The 18,929-nt window shown below is 42.2% G+C and overlaps 1 protein-coding gene across 1 annotated transcript in view; it reads left to right on the forward strand.

Annotated features, from left to right (window-relative positions):
* The first annotated feature begins 8,080 nt into the window (after positions 1-8,080).
* Positions 8,081-18,929, forward strand: part of LOC144805650 (uncharacterized) — a 225,284-nt gene continuing 214,435 nt past the window's right edge. The window contains 1 exon segment of the mRNA XM_078672173.1: positions 8,081-8,178. Within this exon segment, the coding sequence (XP_078528299.1) occupies positions 8,081-8,178 (98 nt within the window).

Consider the following 18,929-nt stretch of genomic DNA (forward strand, 5'->3'; position numbering starts at 1 on the left):
GAATGTGTGCAGGGGGACGCTATTGATTGAATCAAAATGGCGGCTTCACACAAAGCTGACTCAAGCGTTGCTGCTGATGCTATACAGAGAAAAACTGGTTTTCAGTTTGTACATTCTTCAGGATTTTTCCATCCAAGGCTGGTTGAGAGTTTGTATAACAATGGCTTCAGATTTTCAACATACTACTCTTCAACATTCTTCCTAAATGTAACAATGTGAGACTCACTAGGAGAACGGTGTAGTGAGGGCCACAAACGGCTGTTTGTCTTTCCTTTCAAAATGCTGCCAACAATATTTTCGGAATGGAAGACAACACAAGGCGCTGAGATTCGGTTGGCACCGAGGTGGTGTCCAGCAAGTTGCCGCACTGGTGTGGCCATCCTACAATGCTGCGCCGAAAGTCGGCGTGGGGTGCCCGAAGGGGGGGGGGGAGGCGGCGCAAACGAGCCTCTCCCGCTTCTCCATGTGGAGGCAGTTCATCTGCAGTGGGGCGCCGAGATCCGGATGGCACCGAGGTGGTGTCTAGCAAGTTGCCGCACTGGTGTGGCCATCCTACAATGCTGCGCCGAAAGACGGCGTGGGGTGCCCGAAGGAAGTGTCCTTATCCAGGGCATTATCGCTGTATCATGTCCTCCACTAAAATGGCCCTGGGACACCTTAGAACTCGGACGCTCGATTTTTTTTTCCTTTCCTGTACATGCAAAAAAAGGTAAATGCCCGGTACGTTACACGCTTCATCTGCCACGATGAACTCTCCAGAGGAACCGAAAAAAAATATAGTTGTGGTAACTATACCATGCATCGTCATATGGAGAGGTGGCACCAATTAATTATAGTGCTGCATAAAAGAGAGATTTGGAGGAGAACCCCTGACCTGCTAGTACATTCATCAAAGAAGTGGCACTGAGAGCTTCAGAGGCAAGGGAAACGGTCCCAAATTTTTAGAAGAACTTTGGAAAGATTAAAATGACATGTTTAGATTGTGGCAAATTAATTTCATGTGGACAGATGAGTGTTACTCTAATAAATACAGCATATGAACATCATCATAGTCGATGGTTGGTAGAGACATTTTGACTATATCCTGGACCTGCCCGTCCTCGCCCAAAATGGCGCCGGAATAAATGGGACTCGTAACTCCTTGTTGTGTACTGGTTGCAGAACCTTGAAATCACGAGATACGTATGCAGTTTTGAAGCACATGGCGGGCGGGGACGAGAATTGATTGAATATTTCGACATCCCTATTGATATTAAGTTCTGATGTGTTATTGATTACTGTACTGTTGAAAGTTCGAATTAACGTCACCCATGGTACTTGCCCGCAAATGTATATCTAGATAATTTTATTGTAACTGGCCCTGTCGTATTTTAATTATAAAATGTACGTCCACCGATTCCGTAACTGTTAGACACCTTAGTTCTTGCAACCTAATGGCCCGCCCGTTACGTTCCTCTACAGTGTAAATGTCTACTCATCACATACGATTACAGTTTGCTCCGTGGCCGGCCCACGTGGTTATAGGCTCGTATTTGTATAATGAAATTTTCACAATAAAGGTTTTTAAAAGAAAACATGGTAGTAGTATATACATTGGTAAAGTTTTTAATAATAGTCACTGTTTTAGAATCATTAAAAGGCAAGTGAAATAAAGCAGACCAATTACATGAAGGGTAAAAGGTATAATACGAAGGAACGCAGTAAAGATAAATGGTCAAGGGCTGTTGTGTTTTCTATTCCTGCAACATAAAGTGATCGATAAGAATCTCATATTCAGGCGTATCGGCGACTAAGACAGCAGGTCGACCCTCTTTTGCTCAACGGCTCCATCATGGGACGAAGAAACGCTCTTTTTCTCGAAAAAAGAATATATTTTACTTGCAGGACAGTTGTAAAATTTCCGGGAAAGTACATTAGTCTGGAACATTATAACATATATTTAAGAAAAAATAATGTTCGGAAGTAATGAAAAGCGTAATTTTTAGGTCATATGACCAAGCCTTTCATCATTACAATAAGAAAAGTAAAATGAACCAATGAAAAGTTTTATTAACAAGTCACATGACTTGTTATGCTTACGTTACGCGCTGCGCGCCCCGGATGACTTCCGGATGCGCTAACGCGGCGCGTCATATGACGCATTACGCGACAACGCAGGTCCAGAATATAGTCAAAATGTCTCCACCAACCAGCGGTCGGAACACAACCCCTTTCAGCAGGCTAAATAGTTCTGTTAAATGACAACAGAAGGGACAGGCAACAAGAACCATCAGTCAAAGAGGGGAGGGCTAGTTCTTCTCTACCGGGTTACATTGGGGCGCTACCGGAACTGATCGAATTGGTAGTCTACAGTGTTTCTGGATGTTTCAGACTGAAGCTGGGGTTAGCATGAGAGCAGCATCATTTCGTAGCTCCGTCGTGGCCATTCCGCAACCAATCATGGCAGCCGCTCTTTATCGTTATTTTGGGCGGGGTGGGTGGCGGAGCCGAGCTGTTTTGCAGCCATCATTGTGTGGAGTTCAGTTCATCTCACTAGTTTTGTATTTGTCATGAGGGGTTGTTCCTAATGTTTCTATTTTAGCGAGGTCAAAAAGAGATCCCATTAGTGGCCTACTGATTTTGCTCGATTCCTTTTCTTTTTTTTACACGATTTTTCGTTATCTGCAAAGACTAAACAGAGTATTGCGACTCTGTGTTTGTTTGTAAATAGAGAATGAACCAAAGAGAACTAATTCTAAAACAGTAAATACTTGGATAACAATCAATCAAATGGAGAGAGAAGCAGGCACGACGGATTACAACGGGGGCAAAGGCCTGCGTTAACTACCTTTCACTATCTGCAAAGAGAGAGTACTCCTAATAGAAATGAGGGGGGGGGGGCACCATTCAAAGCAGATCAGTGTGCATAAACACGAAAATGTTTTCACTTACCACGTACTTGACATTCGACAGCTTATGATATTTGCTATTAAAAAACCATTGAAATTCACTGAAAAAACCATAGGTTATAGACCATATATAGTTAGGAATTAGCATTTACAAAACCTTGAAAATTCACTGAAAAAACCATAGGTTATAGACCATATATAGTTAGGAATTAGCATTTAAAAAACCTTATTTTACTCACACAAAACCATTGAAATTCCATATATAGTTAGTTGCACTAACTATATATTGCGCACCCGCAATCCACTGCTGATCATGTCACATATTACATCATTCATGACATGGTCAGTGACATCACTGATGACATCACTGATGACATCTCAAATGACATCACTGATGACATCACTGATGACATCTCATTTGACATCAATGACCACATCACTGATGATATTATTCATGTGACAATACAATGCATCTCTTCACATTTTAATATAACCTCTGTTTCACCCAGTGTTAAAAACAGAGTATAATTTTTGAAACCATTGACACACCAATACTAGTTACTACATACGTACTCACTGATTCCTACGTCTACACACACATTCACTCATTCACCCATACAATCATTCATACATACAATCACTCATCTTTACAACACAATCATATGCACTCATACACCTATACAGACACTCACACTCTGCCACTCATCCATGGAGTTACTCACACACCTAGTCAGTCCTGTAAAGAATCAATCACACTTCCATTTTCTACTCTATACAGTTAAACATAGAGCACCTTACGTTTTCAACCATATACTAACACATACTTACTCTCTTATACAATCATTGATACAAGTACACATTGATCTGTACAGAGTCACACACCTCCCATCCAGCCACACACACACTCAGTCTCCCATGCAAATACTTGGGCAATCAATCAATAACCCATATAGTTACTCATATAGCTACTGATCAACACATGCAGCAGTTTACAGAACAACAGACATAATGATGCACAAATTAAGACAGTTTAGTCACTAACCCATGCACTCAGTGAGACACATTTAATCACTCACTCATACATTCAGTCATGCACCTACTAAATCCTTCGTCCAGACACTTATACATCCACTCATTCTTCAATATGTAAGACATATTTTAACTTTACAGAAACATAGTCACTGGATGTTGTCATCAGTGATGTCATCAGTGATGTCATTTGAGATGTCATCAGTGATGTCATCAGTGATGTCACTGACCATGTCATGAATGATGTAATATGTGACATGATCAGCAGTGGATTGCGGGTGCGCAATATATAGTTAGTGCAACTAACTATATATGGAATTTCAATGGTTTTGTGTGAGTAAAATAAGGTTTTTTAAATGCTAATTCCTAACTATATATGGTCTATAACCTATGGTTTTTTCAGTGAATTTTCAAGGTTTTGTAAATGCTAATTCCTAACTATATATGGTCTATAACCTATGGTTTTTTCAGTGAATATATATATATATATATATATATATATATATATATCGAACAAATGCAATCTCCCGAGCTCCGACCACAGCGACCCAGGAAACCACGCGGATCCAGTAATTGTAAGCACAGTTTTTTTATTCAAAAGCTGAACCAAGCAATCCGACGCGTTTCGGGCATCCGCCCTTGCTCACAGACAGTCAGAGTTGGTAATGCATGCGTTTTAAATAGTAATCACTGAGCAGTGAAAAAAAGTGCATTTTTTTCTCTTTTTTTCATAGTACACCACGTGATAATAAACAGCGAGGACAAACTACTATTGAATGGTAGCCTAGTCTGTTTTCCAAACAGTATTGAAATAACAACAGTTCTAAAAATTCATTAACAGGTTAAAATCCATATGTTAAATTGACAAAGATAAAAGCCCATGATACAAAAGTTAAAAAGATTTAGAAAACTTTTTTCTATACAAAGCGTAAAATGCAAATACCAAAAAATTGTATATAACAAATATTTGTATATACAGATAGCCCTCGCCTGTCTTTGATGTTTATAGTGCAAAATAGCATATTAAAGTGTAAAGTGCATTTTTTAAAAATAATAGTTGTTGTTATAACAGATGCAATTAAAAACCAGTAATGATCCTATTGGTTATGTGCAAAATATGCTTGAATGTAAACAATATTATATTACATCTGTAACTATCAAAGTGCAAAACAGCATAATATGTAAACATATGACTGTAGCAGCATAATGGTAAGGCATGGGCTATTTGGCATCTAATCATGGGAATATCATAGTCAAAAAACGAACCGTAAGAACATGTTTCTACATGGATCACAGAAAAAAACTTATTATGTCTATGTCCTCAAATAAGTGTGCCAGAAAAGATAAATGCAAACACCTAAATGATCAATCACCGTGAAATAATATATAAATAATACGTGCAACAACCCAACAAGGAGACAAATTGTGGAACACGTGGAGAGGGGGCGGGGGCATAAACAAACTAAACCCCACCACCCAAAGTAATGCAAAGCGTAGTGGACAAAACAGGGCTTGAATTACAGAAACACATGTAGGTCTTCCGTGTTGTTAAGACCATTCGGGGATCTACTGTCTAATTCAAGAATGAAATGAGATTCCATTCTTCTCAGCATCTTTACCCTGTCCCCGCCTCTTCTGGGTTTATCTATTGCGGAGATGACAAAGTATGACAGGCACTCCAGATTATTGTTATGCATTGCCTTGAAGTGCCTGGCTACAGGGTAGGCTGGGTCGTTGTTGACAATGGCACGTAGATGCTGGAGGATCCTAACGTGTACTGGTTGTCGTGTACTGCCGACATACCTGAGTCCACATGTGCAGGTTAAGACATATATGGCAAATTCAGTCTTACAATTGTATTGGCCCTTGATTTGAATAGGGTCTGGACTGAATGGCGTGTTGTATTGCCGAGTACTTTTGCCAAATTTGCAAGCCCTGCAGGAGGTGCAGCGTATAAAGCCAGATCTAGTTTTCAACCATTCCTGCTTTTTTCTTAATTCAGGAAACTCATGGCAGACGTGGGATCTGAGAGAGGGACCCTTTCTAAAGGTGACAATGGGAACTTCTGCTAATTGGGGTTTGAGTACAGGATCTGTAGCAAGGACTGGCCATCTTTTAGACAGAATAGATTTTATTTGCCTTGCCTGTCTGCTGTATGGTGTGAGGAACCTAGGGTTCATGGTATCCTCATCTGAAGTGCAAGATGTGTTAGCACTTCTGTTGGTTTCAAGTAAGGAAGCACGGGATCTAGTCTTAGCTTTGGCCATGGCTGATGTAAGGACTGATTCACGGTACCCCCTAGCACGAAACCTCGCCAAAGCTTCATTGGTGCAGGATACCAAATCAGAGTCTGTACTGCAGATTCTTTTAATTCTTAATAGTTCACCTAGGGGAATGTTATCTACCACATGGCGCGGATGTGCACTGCTGGCGTGCAAAATACTATTGCCAGCAGTACTTTTACGATGTAGTTTGGTAGTAATCCGGCCATTGTGGATCTGGATTTTAACATCCAGGAATTCTGCCTCACATTCACTGATGGAGCTAGTGAATTTCAGATTTTCATTATTCACATTGATAGAATCAATGAACAGTTGTGCACTGTGTTTGTCACCCTGCCATAACAAAAAAACGTCATCAATGTAACGGAGCCAAAGTAAAACATGATCAGAATAAATTTGAGCATGTTGCCGCCTGAGGACATGTTCCTCCCACCAGCCCACGTGCAAGCACGCGTAGCTGGGAGAAAAACATGCCCCCATAGCGACCCCACGCCTTTGCAGATATAGATCACTCCCAAAAAGAAAGAAATTATTGTGGAGACACCAGGATGTTAACTCTATCAATACTTTGTTGTGCTGGTAACAATTTATGGGTCTATTACCAAGAAAAAACTCTAGAGCTTTGATACCACACACATGCTCTATACTCGTATAGAGCGACTCTATGTCCAAAGTGATCAAGAGCATTTGTTCATTCCACTGGATGTTTTGAATTTTAGCCAGGAAATCGCCAGTGTCTCTGACATATGTGGGTAATTCTTGGACCAGGCTTTGCAGGAAGTAATCAATGTATTCAGTGACATGTTCAGCCACTCCCGCAATGGCCGAAATGATCGGTCGGCCTGGCACTGGTCTTGATAGTTTATGTATCTTGGGGAGTAAATAAAGTTTTGGCAATACAGGAAATTCGACGTGGAGGAATTCAAATTCTTGTGAGGAAATCATACCTTCCCTTTTGTATTTGAAAAGTAGTTTCTTAAGTGATTCCCTTGAAGTTTCAAAGTGTTTCATATTGGTGATCGAATAGCAAGTATCATCACCAAGCTGTCGCTTTGCCTCCTTAATGTATTCCTCTTGGGGCCAGATGACCACATTGCCCCCCTTGTCGGCCATGGTCACTATGATATTATGATCACTGCTTAGTTTTTTGACCAAAGCATGGTAGTCCGTTTCCTGTTTGCTTCTATATCGCTTTTTGTGCTTTATCTGATGATGTAGTCGCTTCAGATCTTCTACTACCACGTCTTGAAACACATCAATAGAGTCTCTGGGCATGGTAGGGTTGAATTTAGACGTTGGTTTAAAAGGACTGGTGCTGGCTCCAATTTGGGGAATGTCAGCTGCCCTCAATTCATCCTGTGTGGATGCGAGTTCTTCAGTGAGAGCGTCATTGCCCAAAAGATTTAGTACAGTAAGTGCTGTTCGAGTGTCGCTAGCTGGAAGCATGGGCAGATTAGGAAGAACATTAATAGTCGTTCCAACTCCTTGTGTTGTTTTATTATTTAGACCTTCCTTAATCTCAAAGAATTTTTTAAGCTTCCATTTTCTGATATACATGTAGACATCTATGCGGGTCTTAGCATAGTTAAAATCAGTAGCTGGGCAATACGAGAGACCAAGGCTTAAAAGTTGTTGCTCAGCCTTGGTAAGGTCAATGGAAGAAAGGTTTACTACGGTATTGTCACTCACTTGTTTTTGCGCCAATATTGCCGCTTTGGTTTTTTGGGCACTTTTGTGTTTTTTCCGGCGCTGGCCCCGTCTTCTGTTGTTCCTGGCACGCTTTGCTGCTGCTGCTGCCCCTTTGTCTGCTGTTTGTTCCGGGGTCTTAGTGACTGTAGTCTCTCGTTGGATAAAAAATCCACTTCCTCACCTAAATCAAGAATGACCGAGCTTGCCTCCCAACTGCTGCTGGCATCGTCATCAGAGGTGGGAGCGCTTGTCAATGACTCGTTACCTCTCACCACCTTTCTTTTCCCAGCGTAAGTCACGGCACGACAGCAGGTAGGTTATCTAAATTATTTTATTTTTAAAGCACCATGTGCAAAAACGTGCAGGAATAGGACGGCCTATGCGTTTCGGCTACAATTAGTTTTCAACTGGACCATAGAGTCCCAGGCGTCTAGTAAATTTATAAAAAGTGATCAGTGATAGTACCCTTCTTTGTGTTCATTAAACACTAGACATTTACATTACATTTACAAACTATGGCTCAATACAATCGCCATTTTGTTTTTCTTCCATTCCTGTAAAGTACTCTTAAAGTGCTGCATGCGAGATGATGATATCATTTCGTCATTCATGGCAGTAAGTTATTCTGTCACAACAATTATTTACAATGTATAAATAATGCATTCTACGAGGCCTTATAGAGTTGTCTCTAATAATAATAATTGTTTGAAAAAACCCTGTAGGCACAGGGTGGTTGACCTGAGCACACCTGTATGCTACAATGAGCAAATGTAATCCAAAATTACTGTTCAAAAAAGTTTTATTCACTTTTTCTCATTGAGGTAAATGTATTCATGATACTGTTCAAACAATGTTTTTCGAATAATATTCAAATGATGAGCACATTTTCATTCATTGGGTAAAGCTTATCCAATATATTCCCATTCAATGCGGTAGCGTCATATACACATGTCCTCACCCCGATGCATTTCGAGCCCGAAGGCTCTTCGTCAGGGGGTATAAGCTGTGAATAGAATAAAGGAAGGTGGTATCAGTACGGAGCCGGAAGTGGGTGAAAACTAACAGTAACAATAATAATAATAAGTCATAAATGATGTATATATACACACACACTGGGGCTCTATTTTTTCTGGAAAAAGTACCAGCAAATCATCTATGCACAATGAGAATACTAGTTAAATAATATCGAAATTAGAAGCTGATTACTGCTCATAAATTGCCGTTTGAGGTGGTTTTGGTGAATCAAAATAAGCCCACTTGGGCTGAATTGGCTTTACCAAAAACTGTGTGAAAATGTCCCGAATTGGGGTAGAGGAATGAGTATATATAAAAGAAATATTTATTGTTTCTTATTCATTCTTTCACCGTTTTTTTTCCACTTTGATTAGAGGCTTTATTTATGTAAATTGCATTTTGAGGCGTTTATCTAAATGACACTGAAAAATAATAATTTTTTACTCGAATGTTGTGCACGATGATAACATGTGTAAATAACTTTTCCATTTCTATGAATTTGTTTGTCACGTGATGCATCACGTCAGTATTGAGCACTTTAAATGAATGTATGTGTTGACACAAAACCTATCGTGACCAAGCCTGCTGGGTCAGGCGAAACGCGTCGTAAGCGACTTATGAAATAAAGAAGGTTCTTTCACTACGCTGTGTCGTCTCCTTCGGAAACTGGTTCGAAGTTTTGAGCGCTTGACATATATATATATATATATTACCTACTGGCGGTCGCCAGTAGGTATATATAGTTAGGATTTTTTCTCTATGGGTTTTTTGAAAATTCTATGTCTAATAACTTTGGCGTTTGTGGACGGAATTGGCTGAAATTTTCAGGAAAATGGCACATTTTGTTTCTGAGCAGCCCTTGAAAATTTGGGGGGGGGTTCGTCCAGTGGGGGCCGAGAAAAAAGGGAAACATTGAGTTTTCCATAGGGCGGTTGGCCTCACTTTTAGCCCGAACGGCTGAATGGATTTGCACGAAACTTGGCAAAATTGTAGGGACTGGTAGCCCGATGTGCCTTTTGTAGGTCTCACTATATGTGCTCCAGTGGATTTTGAGAAATTAACGTTTAAAAAAAGATATATATCTGTAACAGCGGACCGGGCAGCGGCCCAGGACGCGTACTTTTCGCGCAACGGAGCTTTGTGAAGCGAAGCTGATTGGTTCTCTGGCGTCTGTCAACATTCCAAACAGTCCGTAGCGGCCGCCATCTTGTCTCTCGGTAGGATCGAGAGACAAGAGGAGGCCAAAGCGAAGGGGCAAATGACCATAAGGGGGAATAGTAGATCCTCGCTGACCCCCTAGGTTTGATGTGGAGGTTTTAAAAGGGCCCCGCGGGGCAAAAAAAATAAAAAAATAATAATAATCGAACGGCTGAATGGATTTGCACGAAACTTGGCAAAATTGTAGGGACTGGTAGCCCGATGTGCCTTTGCTAGGTCTCAATATATGTGCTTCAGTGGATTTTGAGAAATTAACGTTCAAAAAAAGATATATATCTGTAACAGCGCACCGCTTCGCGTTACGGAGCTTTGCGAAGCGAAGCTGATTGGCTCTCCGGTGTCTGTAAACATTCCAAACAGTACGTAGCGGCCGCCATCTTGTCTCTCGGTAGGATCGAGAGACAAGAGGAGGCCAAAGCGAAGGGGCAAATGACCATAAGGGGGCATAGTAGATCCTCGCTGACCCCCTAGGTTTGATGTGGAGGTTTTAAAAGGGCCCCGCGGGGCAAAAAAAAAAAATAATAATAATAATCGAACGGCTGAATGGATTTGCACGAAACTTGGTAAAATATTAGGGACTGGTAGCCCGATGTGCCTTTGCTATGTCTCAATATATGTGCTTCAGTGCATTTTGAGAAATTAACGTTCAAAAACAAGATATATATCTGTAACAGCGCTCCGCTTCGCGGAGATAAAATTATATCTGTATTACCTAGCTGTTGCTAACACCAGTTAGCGACGGCTAGTAGGAGATAGCGACCATCTTGGGTCCCACTTTGCATGTGAGTGATATTTATCACTAATGACATGCAAAGTGGGCATGCCAAGATGTTAGCGACTGGAAACAGTCGCTAACATCGCTATCTCCTAGGGACTGGTAGCCCGATGTGCCTTTGCTATGTCTCAATATATGTGCTTCAGTGCATTTTGAGAAATTAACGTTCAAAAACAAGATATATATCTGTAACAGCGCTCCGCTTCGCGGAGATAAAATTATATCTGTATTACCTAGCTGTTGCTAACACCAGTTAGCGACGGCTAGTAGGAGATAGCGACCATCTTGGGTCCCACTTTGCATGTGAGTGATATTTATCACTAATGACATGCAAAGTGGGCATGCCAAGATGTTAGCGACTGGAAACAGTCGCTAACATCGCTATCTCCTATTATCAACTTTTGGAAATATTCGAGATAAGCGCGAATATCTCCAAAAAGTAACAGCTGCCCTGAGCAGTTCTTAGCCATGTTATCCAATGGGAGGTGGATAACATGGCTAAGAGCATTAGCTCGGTAATGCATGAATATCGCGGAGTTTTCAGCGATATTAATGCATTGCGCTCGTTTTTTATCGTATTTGCGATAAACCTTGATAATAGCAAGGTTTATCTGCGATAATTTCTGACGGTAAAAAAATCTTTGCAATGCATCGTTAGGGATAAATATCGCTTAACTTTGGTAATATGCCCCAACGTCTGTTAACGTTCGATTCGAAGGAAATCAGGAATTGTTGAAAAACATTGTGTGCGCCATCTTGTCTTTTTTCAAATGCCACACTTTTGTCGTGCACGGCAGCCATTTTAGATGCCTTGACCAGACCCACTCTGTGCACGCTGTCGATCCTTAGCATGGCTCCCCACCCTCGCAAGCATCTCACCCAGGCAGTGGTCACCCCCGCTCTCTGTCTTATGCATGGGTAATAAACCTCCCCCCATCTGCGCTGCTCTTCCCTGAGAATCACACCCTGTGCCCGCCCGACACCTCCCTTTCGCCCTATTCACTACCGCACCCTCTGACACTCCTTTTCCTCTGTGTCCGATTGTCCAGGCCGGTCCTAGGCTATCAGCTAGCCCTGCAGATGTAGTTTATGGCCACAGCTGTAAAGATTCACCCCTCTTCAAAGGAGTTATAGTAGATCAAGGCCCACACTCGATGAGATCCGTCACAGCAGAAGCGTTGCTATTATCTGAAAACCATCCTGTATTGTGATTGGGGAGGGGACCGAGCGTGAAGCGGAAGATTCCAGGGATGACTCTTTGTACATCAAAGTTTTTACAATTATGTGTCACATTAAAAATATATAGCACTCCGACAAAGTAGTAAGATTATAAAACTTTAATCATTTATAAATATATACAAGAAAACAAAAATAGTAATAACATATAAACATTTTTAGGGAAAAACAACGAAGTAGCGGTCGGCTGTGCGAATAGTCCCAACGAAGCACAACGTCCAGATTTCCGGCGTGGGGCGTCGCGGGGGGTGGGTCATCAGTAGCAAACTGTTGTGCGAATAGTTCCAAGGCAGCAGAACGCGCCGAAATCTAGATGACACGAAAGTGATGTCTAGTAAGTTGCCACCCAGCAAATAACGGCGTGGGGTGTCGCGGGGGGTCGGTCATCAGTAGCAAACTGTTGTGCGAATAGTTCCAAGGCAGCAGAACGATGGCACCAAGGTGATGTCCAGTAAGTTGCCGCACTGGTTTTGGTATCCTACAATGCTGCTCCGAATAACGGCGTGGGGCGCCCCGGGGGAGGCGGCGTGAACGGGCCTCTCCAGGTGGAGTCTCATCTGTTTTAGTGGGGCGCCCCTTTACCGTTTCAGTTGCCATTCCGTCCGCTTTTGGTCCACTGTGTCAAAATCCGCCATTCAGCTGAGTTGCGCCCACTCTTGCGGTGCAGCGATAGGCGGCTGCCACAGGACTCTCAAAATGGCGGCAGGCTCTTTCCTTTTTGGGCGTGGTCCACTGAAATGGCCCTGGGACACCTTGGAAATCGGACGCTTGTCTGCTAGGTCTTGGACCCCATTCTCGAAAGCGTCCCCTCCGCCTTGAGAATTCATCAAAAGTTTTGGGGGCCCCGACTCCTGCAGGCTTCTGGTGGGGAGCGGCTGCCATGATTGCTCGCAGAATGACCACGACGGAGCTACGAGATGGTGGTGCTCTCATGCTGACGCCAGTTTAGTCTGAAACATCCAGAAACAAGGTGGGGCTTTCATCGTTTGGGGGAAAAAAAAAGTTTTCATCCAATGAAAAGTGTTGTTCTTAGGTCATATGATCAAGCCTTCCATCATTCGGAAACCAAAAGTAAAATGAACCAATGAAAAGTTTTATAAACAAGTCACATGACCTGTTATGCGGCATAGGGTATAAAATGCGGAGAAAATACGTTGGCACGTGAGGCGGCGTCAGTAGCGGACCGATGTGCGAATAGGCCGAAGGCAATACAACGCGCCAAGATCCGGATAGCACCGAGGTGGTGTCCAGCAAGTTGCAGCACTAGTGTGGCCATCCTACAATGCTGAAAGTCGGCGTGGGGCGCCCCGTTGGCCTGTGAGTTTGCGTCAGTAGCGGACCGATGTGCGAATAGGCCGAAGGCAGCACAACGCGCCAAGATCCGGATGGCACCGAGGTGGTGTCTAGTAAGTTGTCGCACTTCTGTGGCCATCCTACAATGTTGAAAGTCGGCGTGGGGCGCCCCGTTGGCCTGTGAGATGGCGTCAGTAGCGGACCGATGTGCGAATGGGGCCAAAGGCAGCGCAACAATATTTTCTGACTGACACCACAAGGCGCTGAGATGCCAAGATCCGGATGGCACCGAGGTGATGTCTAAGTTGCGGACTGATGTGCGAATGGGGCCAAAGGCAGCGTAACAATATTTTTTGTATGGAAGATACCACTAGGCGTTGAGATGCCAAGATTCGGATGGCACTGAGGTGATGTCTAGCAAGTTGGTGTGGTCATCCTACAATGCTGAAACTCGGCATGGGTCGCCCCATTAGCCTGTGAGATGGCGTCAGTAGCGGACCGATGTGCGAATAGGCCGAAGGCAGCACAACGCGCCAAGATCCGGATGTCACCGTGGTGGTTTCATAGTTGAGAGGCACTTCATCTGCAGTGGGGCGCCGAGATCCGGATGGCACCGAGGTGATGTCTAGCAAGTTGCTGTACTGGTGTGGTCATCCTACAATGCTGAAACTCGGCGTGGGTCGCCCCATTAGCCTGTGAGATGGCGTCAGTAGCGGACCGATGTGCGAATAGGCCGAAGGCAGCACAACGCGCCAAGATCCGGATGTCACCGTGGTGGTTTCATAGTTGAGAGGCACTTCATCTGCAGTGGGGCGCCGAGATCCGGATGGCACCGAGGTGATGTCTAGCAAGTTGCTGTACTGGTGTGGTTATTCTACAATGCTGAAACTCGGCGTGGGGCGCCCCATTAGCCTGTGAGATGGCGTCAGTAGCGGACCGATGTGCGAATGGGGCCAAAGGCAGCGCAACAATATTTTCTGAAGAGAAGACACCAAAAGGTGCTGACATTCCAAGATCCGGATGGCACCGAGGTGGTGTCTAGCAAGCTATGCAGTTGAGTTGTGTGCGCACTTGCGGCGAATAGGTCGAAGGCAGCATAACAATGTTTTCTGAATAGGAGACACCACAAGGCGTTGAGATTCGGTTACCACCGAGGTGATGTCTAGCAAGTTGCCGCACTGGTGTGGCCATCCTACAATACTGCTCCGAATAACGGCGTGGGGTGCCCGAAGGGGGGGGGAGCCGGCGTGAATGGGCCTTCCTAGGTGGAGGCTCGTCTGCTGTAGTGGGGCGCCCCTTTACCGTTTCAGTTGCCATTCAGCTGAGTTTCGGCTGCTCTTGATGCTACAGCGACAGGCGGCTGCAAGAGGACTCTCAAAATGGCGGCCTGTTCTTTGGATTTGGGCCTGGTCCACTAAAATGGCCCTGGGACACCTTAGAACTCGGACGCTCGATTTTCTTTTCCTTTCCTGTACATGCAAAAAAAGGTAAATGCCCGGTACGTTACACGCTTCATCTGCCACGATGAACTCTCCAGAGGAACCGAAAAAAAATATAGTTGTGGTAACTATACCATGCATCGTCATATGGAGAGGTGGCACCAATTAATTATAGTGCTGCATAAAAGAGAGATTTGGAGGAGAACCCCTGACCTGCTAGTACATTCATCAAAGAAGTGGCACTGAGAGCTTCAGAGGCAAGGGAAACGGTCCCAAATATTTAGAAGAACTTTGGAAAGATTAAAATGACATGTTTAGATTGTGGCAAATTAATTTCATGTGGACAGATGAGTGTTACTCTAATAAATACAGCATATGAACATCATCATAGTCGATGGTTGGTAGAGACATTTTGACTATATCCTGGACCTGCCCGTCCTCGCCCAAAATGGCGCCGGAATAAATGGGACTCGTAACTCCTTGTTGTGTACTGGTTGCAGAACCTTGAAATCACGAGATACGTATGCAGTTTTGAAGCACATGGCGGGCGGGGACGAGAATTGATTGAATATTTCGACATCCCTATTGATATTAAGTTCTGATGTGGTATTGATTACTGTACTGTTGAAAGTTCGAATTAACGTCACCCATGGTACTTGCCCGCAAATGTATATCTAGATAATTTTATTGTAACTGGCCCTGTCGTATTTTAATTATAAAATGTACGTCCACCGATTCCGTAACTGTTAGACACCTTAGTTCTTGCAACCTAATGGCCCGCCCGTTACGTTCCTCTACAGTGTAAATGTCTATTCATCATATACGATTACAGTTTGCTCTGTGGCAGGCCCACGTGGTTATAGGCTCGTATTTGTATAATGAAATTTTCACAATAAAGGTTTTTAAAAGAAAACATGGTAGTAGTATATACATTGGTAAAGTTTTTAATAATAGTGACTGTTTTAGAATCATTAAAAGGCAAGTGAAATAAAGCAGACCAATTACATGAAGGGTAAAAGGTATAATACGAAGGAACGCAGTAAAGATAAATGGTCAAGGGCTGTTGTGTTTTCTATTCCTGCAACATAAAGTGATCGATAAGAATCTCATATTCAGGCGTATCGGCGACTAAGACAGCAGGTCGACCCTCTTTTGCTCAACGGCTCCATCATGGGACGAAGAAACGCTCTTTTTCTCGAAAAAAGAATATATTTTACTTGCAGGACAGTTGTAAAATTTCCGGGAAAGTACATTAGCCTGGAACATTATAACATATATTTAAGAAAAAATAATGTTCGGAAGTAATGAAAAGCGTAATTTTTAGGTCATATGACCAAGCCTTTCATCATTACAATAAGAAAAGTAAAATGAACCAATGAAAAGTTTTATTAACAAGTCACATGACTTGTTATGCTTACGTTACGCGCTGCGCGCCCCGGATGACTTCCGGATGCGCTAACGCGGCGCGTCATATGACGCATTACGCGACAACGCAGGTACAGAATATAGTCAAAATGTCTCCACCAACCAGCGGTCGGAACACAACCCCTTTCAGCAGGCTAAATAGTTCTGTTAAATGACAACAGAAGGGACAGGCAACAAGAACCATCAGTCAAAGAGGGGAGAGCTAGTTCTTCTCTACCGGGTTACATTGGGGCGCTACCGGAACTGATCGAATTGGTAGTCTACAGTGTTTCTGGATGTTTCAGACTGAAGCTGGGGTTAGCATGAGAGCAGCACCATTTCGTAGCTCCGTCGTGGTCATTCCGCAACCAATCATGGCAGCCGTTCTTTATCGTTATTTTGGGCGGGGTGGGTGGCGGAGCCGAGCTGTTTTGCAGCCATCATTGTGTGGAGTTCAGTTCATCTCACTAGTTTTGTATTTGTCATGAGGGGTTGTTCCTAATGTTTCTATTTTAGCGAGGTCAAAAAGAGATCCCATTAGTGGCCTACTGATTTTGCTCGATTCCTTTTCTTTTTTTTTTACACGATTTTTCGTTATCTGCAAAGACTAAACAGAGTATTGCGACTCTGTGTTTGTTTGTAAATAGAGAATGAACCAAAGAGAACTAATTCTAAAACAGTAAATACTTGGATAACAATCAATCAAATGGAGAGAGAAGCAGGCACGACGGATTACAATGGGGGCAAAGACCTGCGTTAACTACCTTTCACTATCTGCAAAGAGAGAGTACTCCTAATAGAAATGAGGGGGGGGGGCACCATTCAAAGCAGATCAGTGTGCATAAACACGAAAATGTTTTCACTTACCACGTACTTGACATTCGACAGCTTATGATATTTGCTATTAAAAAACCATTGAAATTCACTGAAAAAACCATAGGTTATAGACCATATATAGTTAGGAATTAGCATTTACAAAACCTTGAAAATTCACTGAAAAAACCATAGGTTATAGACCATATATAGTTAGGAATTAGCATTTAAAAAACCTTATTTTACTCACACAAAACCATTGAAATTCCATATATAGTTAGTTGCACTAACTATATATCGCGCACCCGCAATCCACTGCTGATCATGTCACATATTACATCATTCATGACATGGTCAGTGACATCACTGATGACATCACTGATGACATCTCAAATGACATCACTGATGACATCTCACATGACATCACTGATGACATCATCTAGTGTCTGTGTGTTTTTGTAAAGTTTAAATATGTTTTACATATTGAAGAATGAGTGGATGTATAAGTGTCTGGATGAAGGATTTAGTAGGTGCGTGACTGACTGTATGAGTGAGTGATTAAATGTGTCTCACTGAATGCATGGGTTAGTGACTAAACTGTCTTAATTTGTGCATCATTATGTCTGTTGTTCTGTAAACTGCTGCATGTGTTGATCATTAGCTATACGAGAGGCTATATGTGTTATTAATTGGTTGCCCAAGTATTTCTATGGGAGATTGAGTTTGTGTAGGGGTGGCTGGAAGGTGTGTGACTCTATGCATAGATGTGTGAGCAGTTTATTCACTAGGTGTATGAGTTCAAGAGTGCATGTGGAAACAGCTACATGGGCAGTTGACTGTGTGCATGAGTGTATTGATGAGTGAATGGATATCTCAATGCTACATGTCATAGTAAGTACATATGTAAAACACAGTACATGTGAGAGTTGGCATATATAAATAACTGTGCATGAGAGCCACTGAATGAGTGAGTAGTTGTATCGATCATTGTGAACTTGTATCAGGGATTGTATAAGAGAGTAAATATGTGTTAGTATATGTTTCAATAAGTAAGGTGTGTTTAACTGTATAGTTGAAGAAATGGAGGTGAGATTGTTTCTTTGCATGACTGACTGGGTGTGTGAGTAACTCCATGGATGAGTGGCAGTGTGTGAGTGTCTGTATACACTGAGTGTATCTAAGGTTATATTAGAGTCTGAAGAGGTTTATCGTATTAGCACAAGAATGATGTCAAATGAGATGTCATCAGTGATGTCATCAGTGATGTCATTTGAGATGTCATCAGTGATGTCATCAGTGATGTCACTGACCATGTCATGAATGATGTAATATGTGACATGATCAGCAGTGGATTGCGGGTGCGCGATATATAGTTAGTGCAACTAACTATATATGGAATTTCAATGGTTTTGTGTGAGTAAAATAAGGTTTTTTAAATGCTAATTCCTAACTATATATGGTCTATAACCTATGGTTTTTTCAGTGAATATATATATATATATATATATATATATATATATATATATATATATATATATATATATATATATATATATATATATATATATGTGTATATATATCTATATCTATATATGTCTCTCTCTCTCTCTCTCTATATATATATATATATATATATATATATATATATATATATATATATATATAGATATATATATTGCGTTTAGTCCGATGTAGCGCAGCCACGCCACGCCACACAGCAAACCGGAAAATATTTAGAGAGAGAGAGAGAGAGCTATTTTCACTGGAAAAAAAACATAGTTTACAGAGACGTTTTAGGTAGGAAATAGTATCAAAAACCTTAGAAATACACAGAAAAAAACAAAGGTTA

This window comes from Lissotriton helveticus, chromosome 1_2 (assembly GCF_964261635.1).
Source record: "Lissotriton helveticus chromosome 1_2, aLisHel1.1, whole genome shotgun sequence".
Lineage (NCBI taxonomy): Eukaryota > Metazoa > Chordata > Amphibia > Caudata > Salamandridae > Lissotriton > Lissotriton helveticus.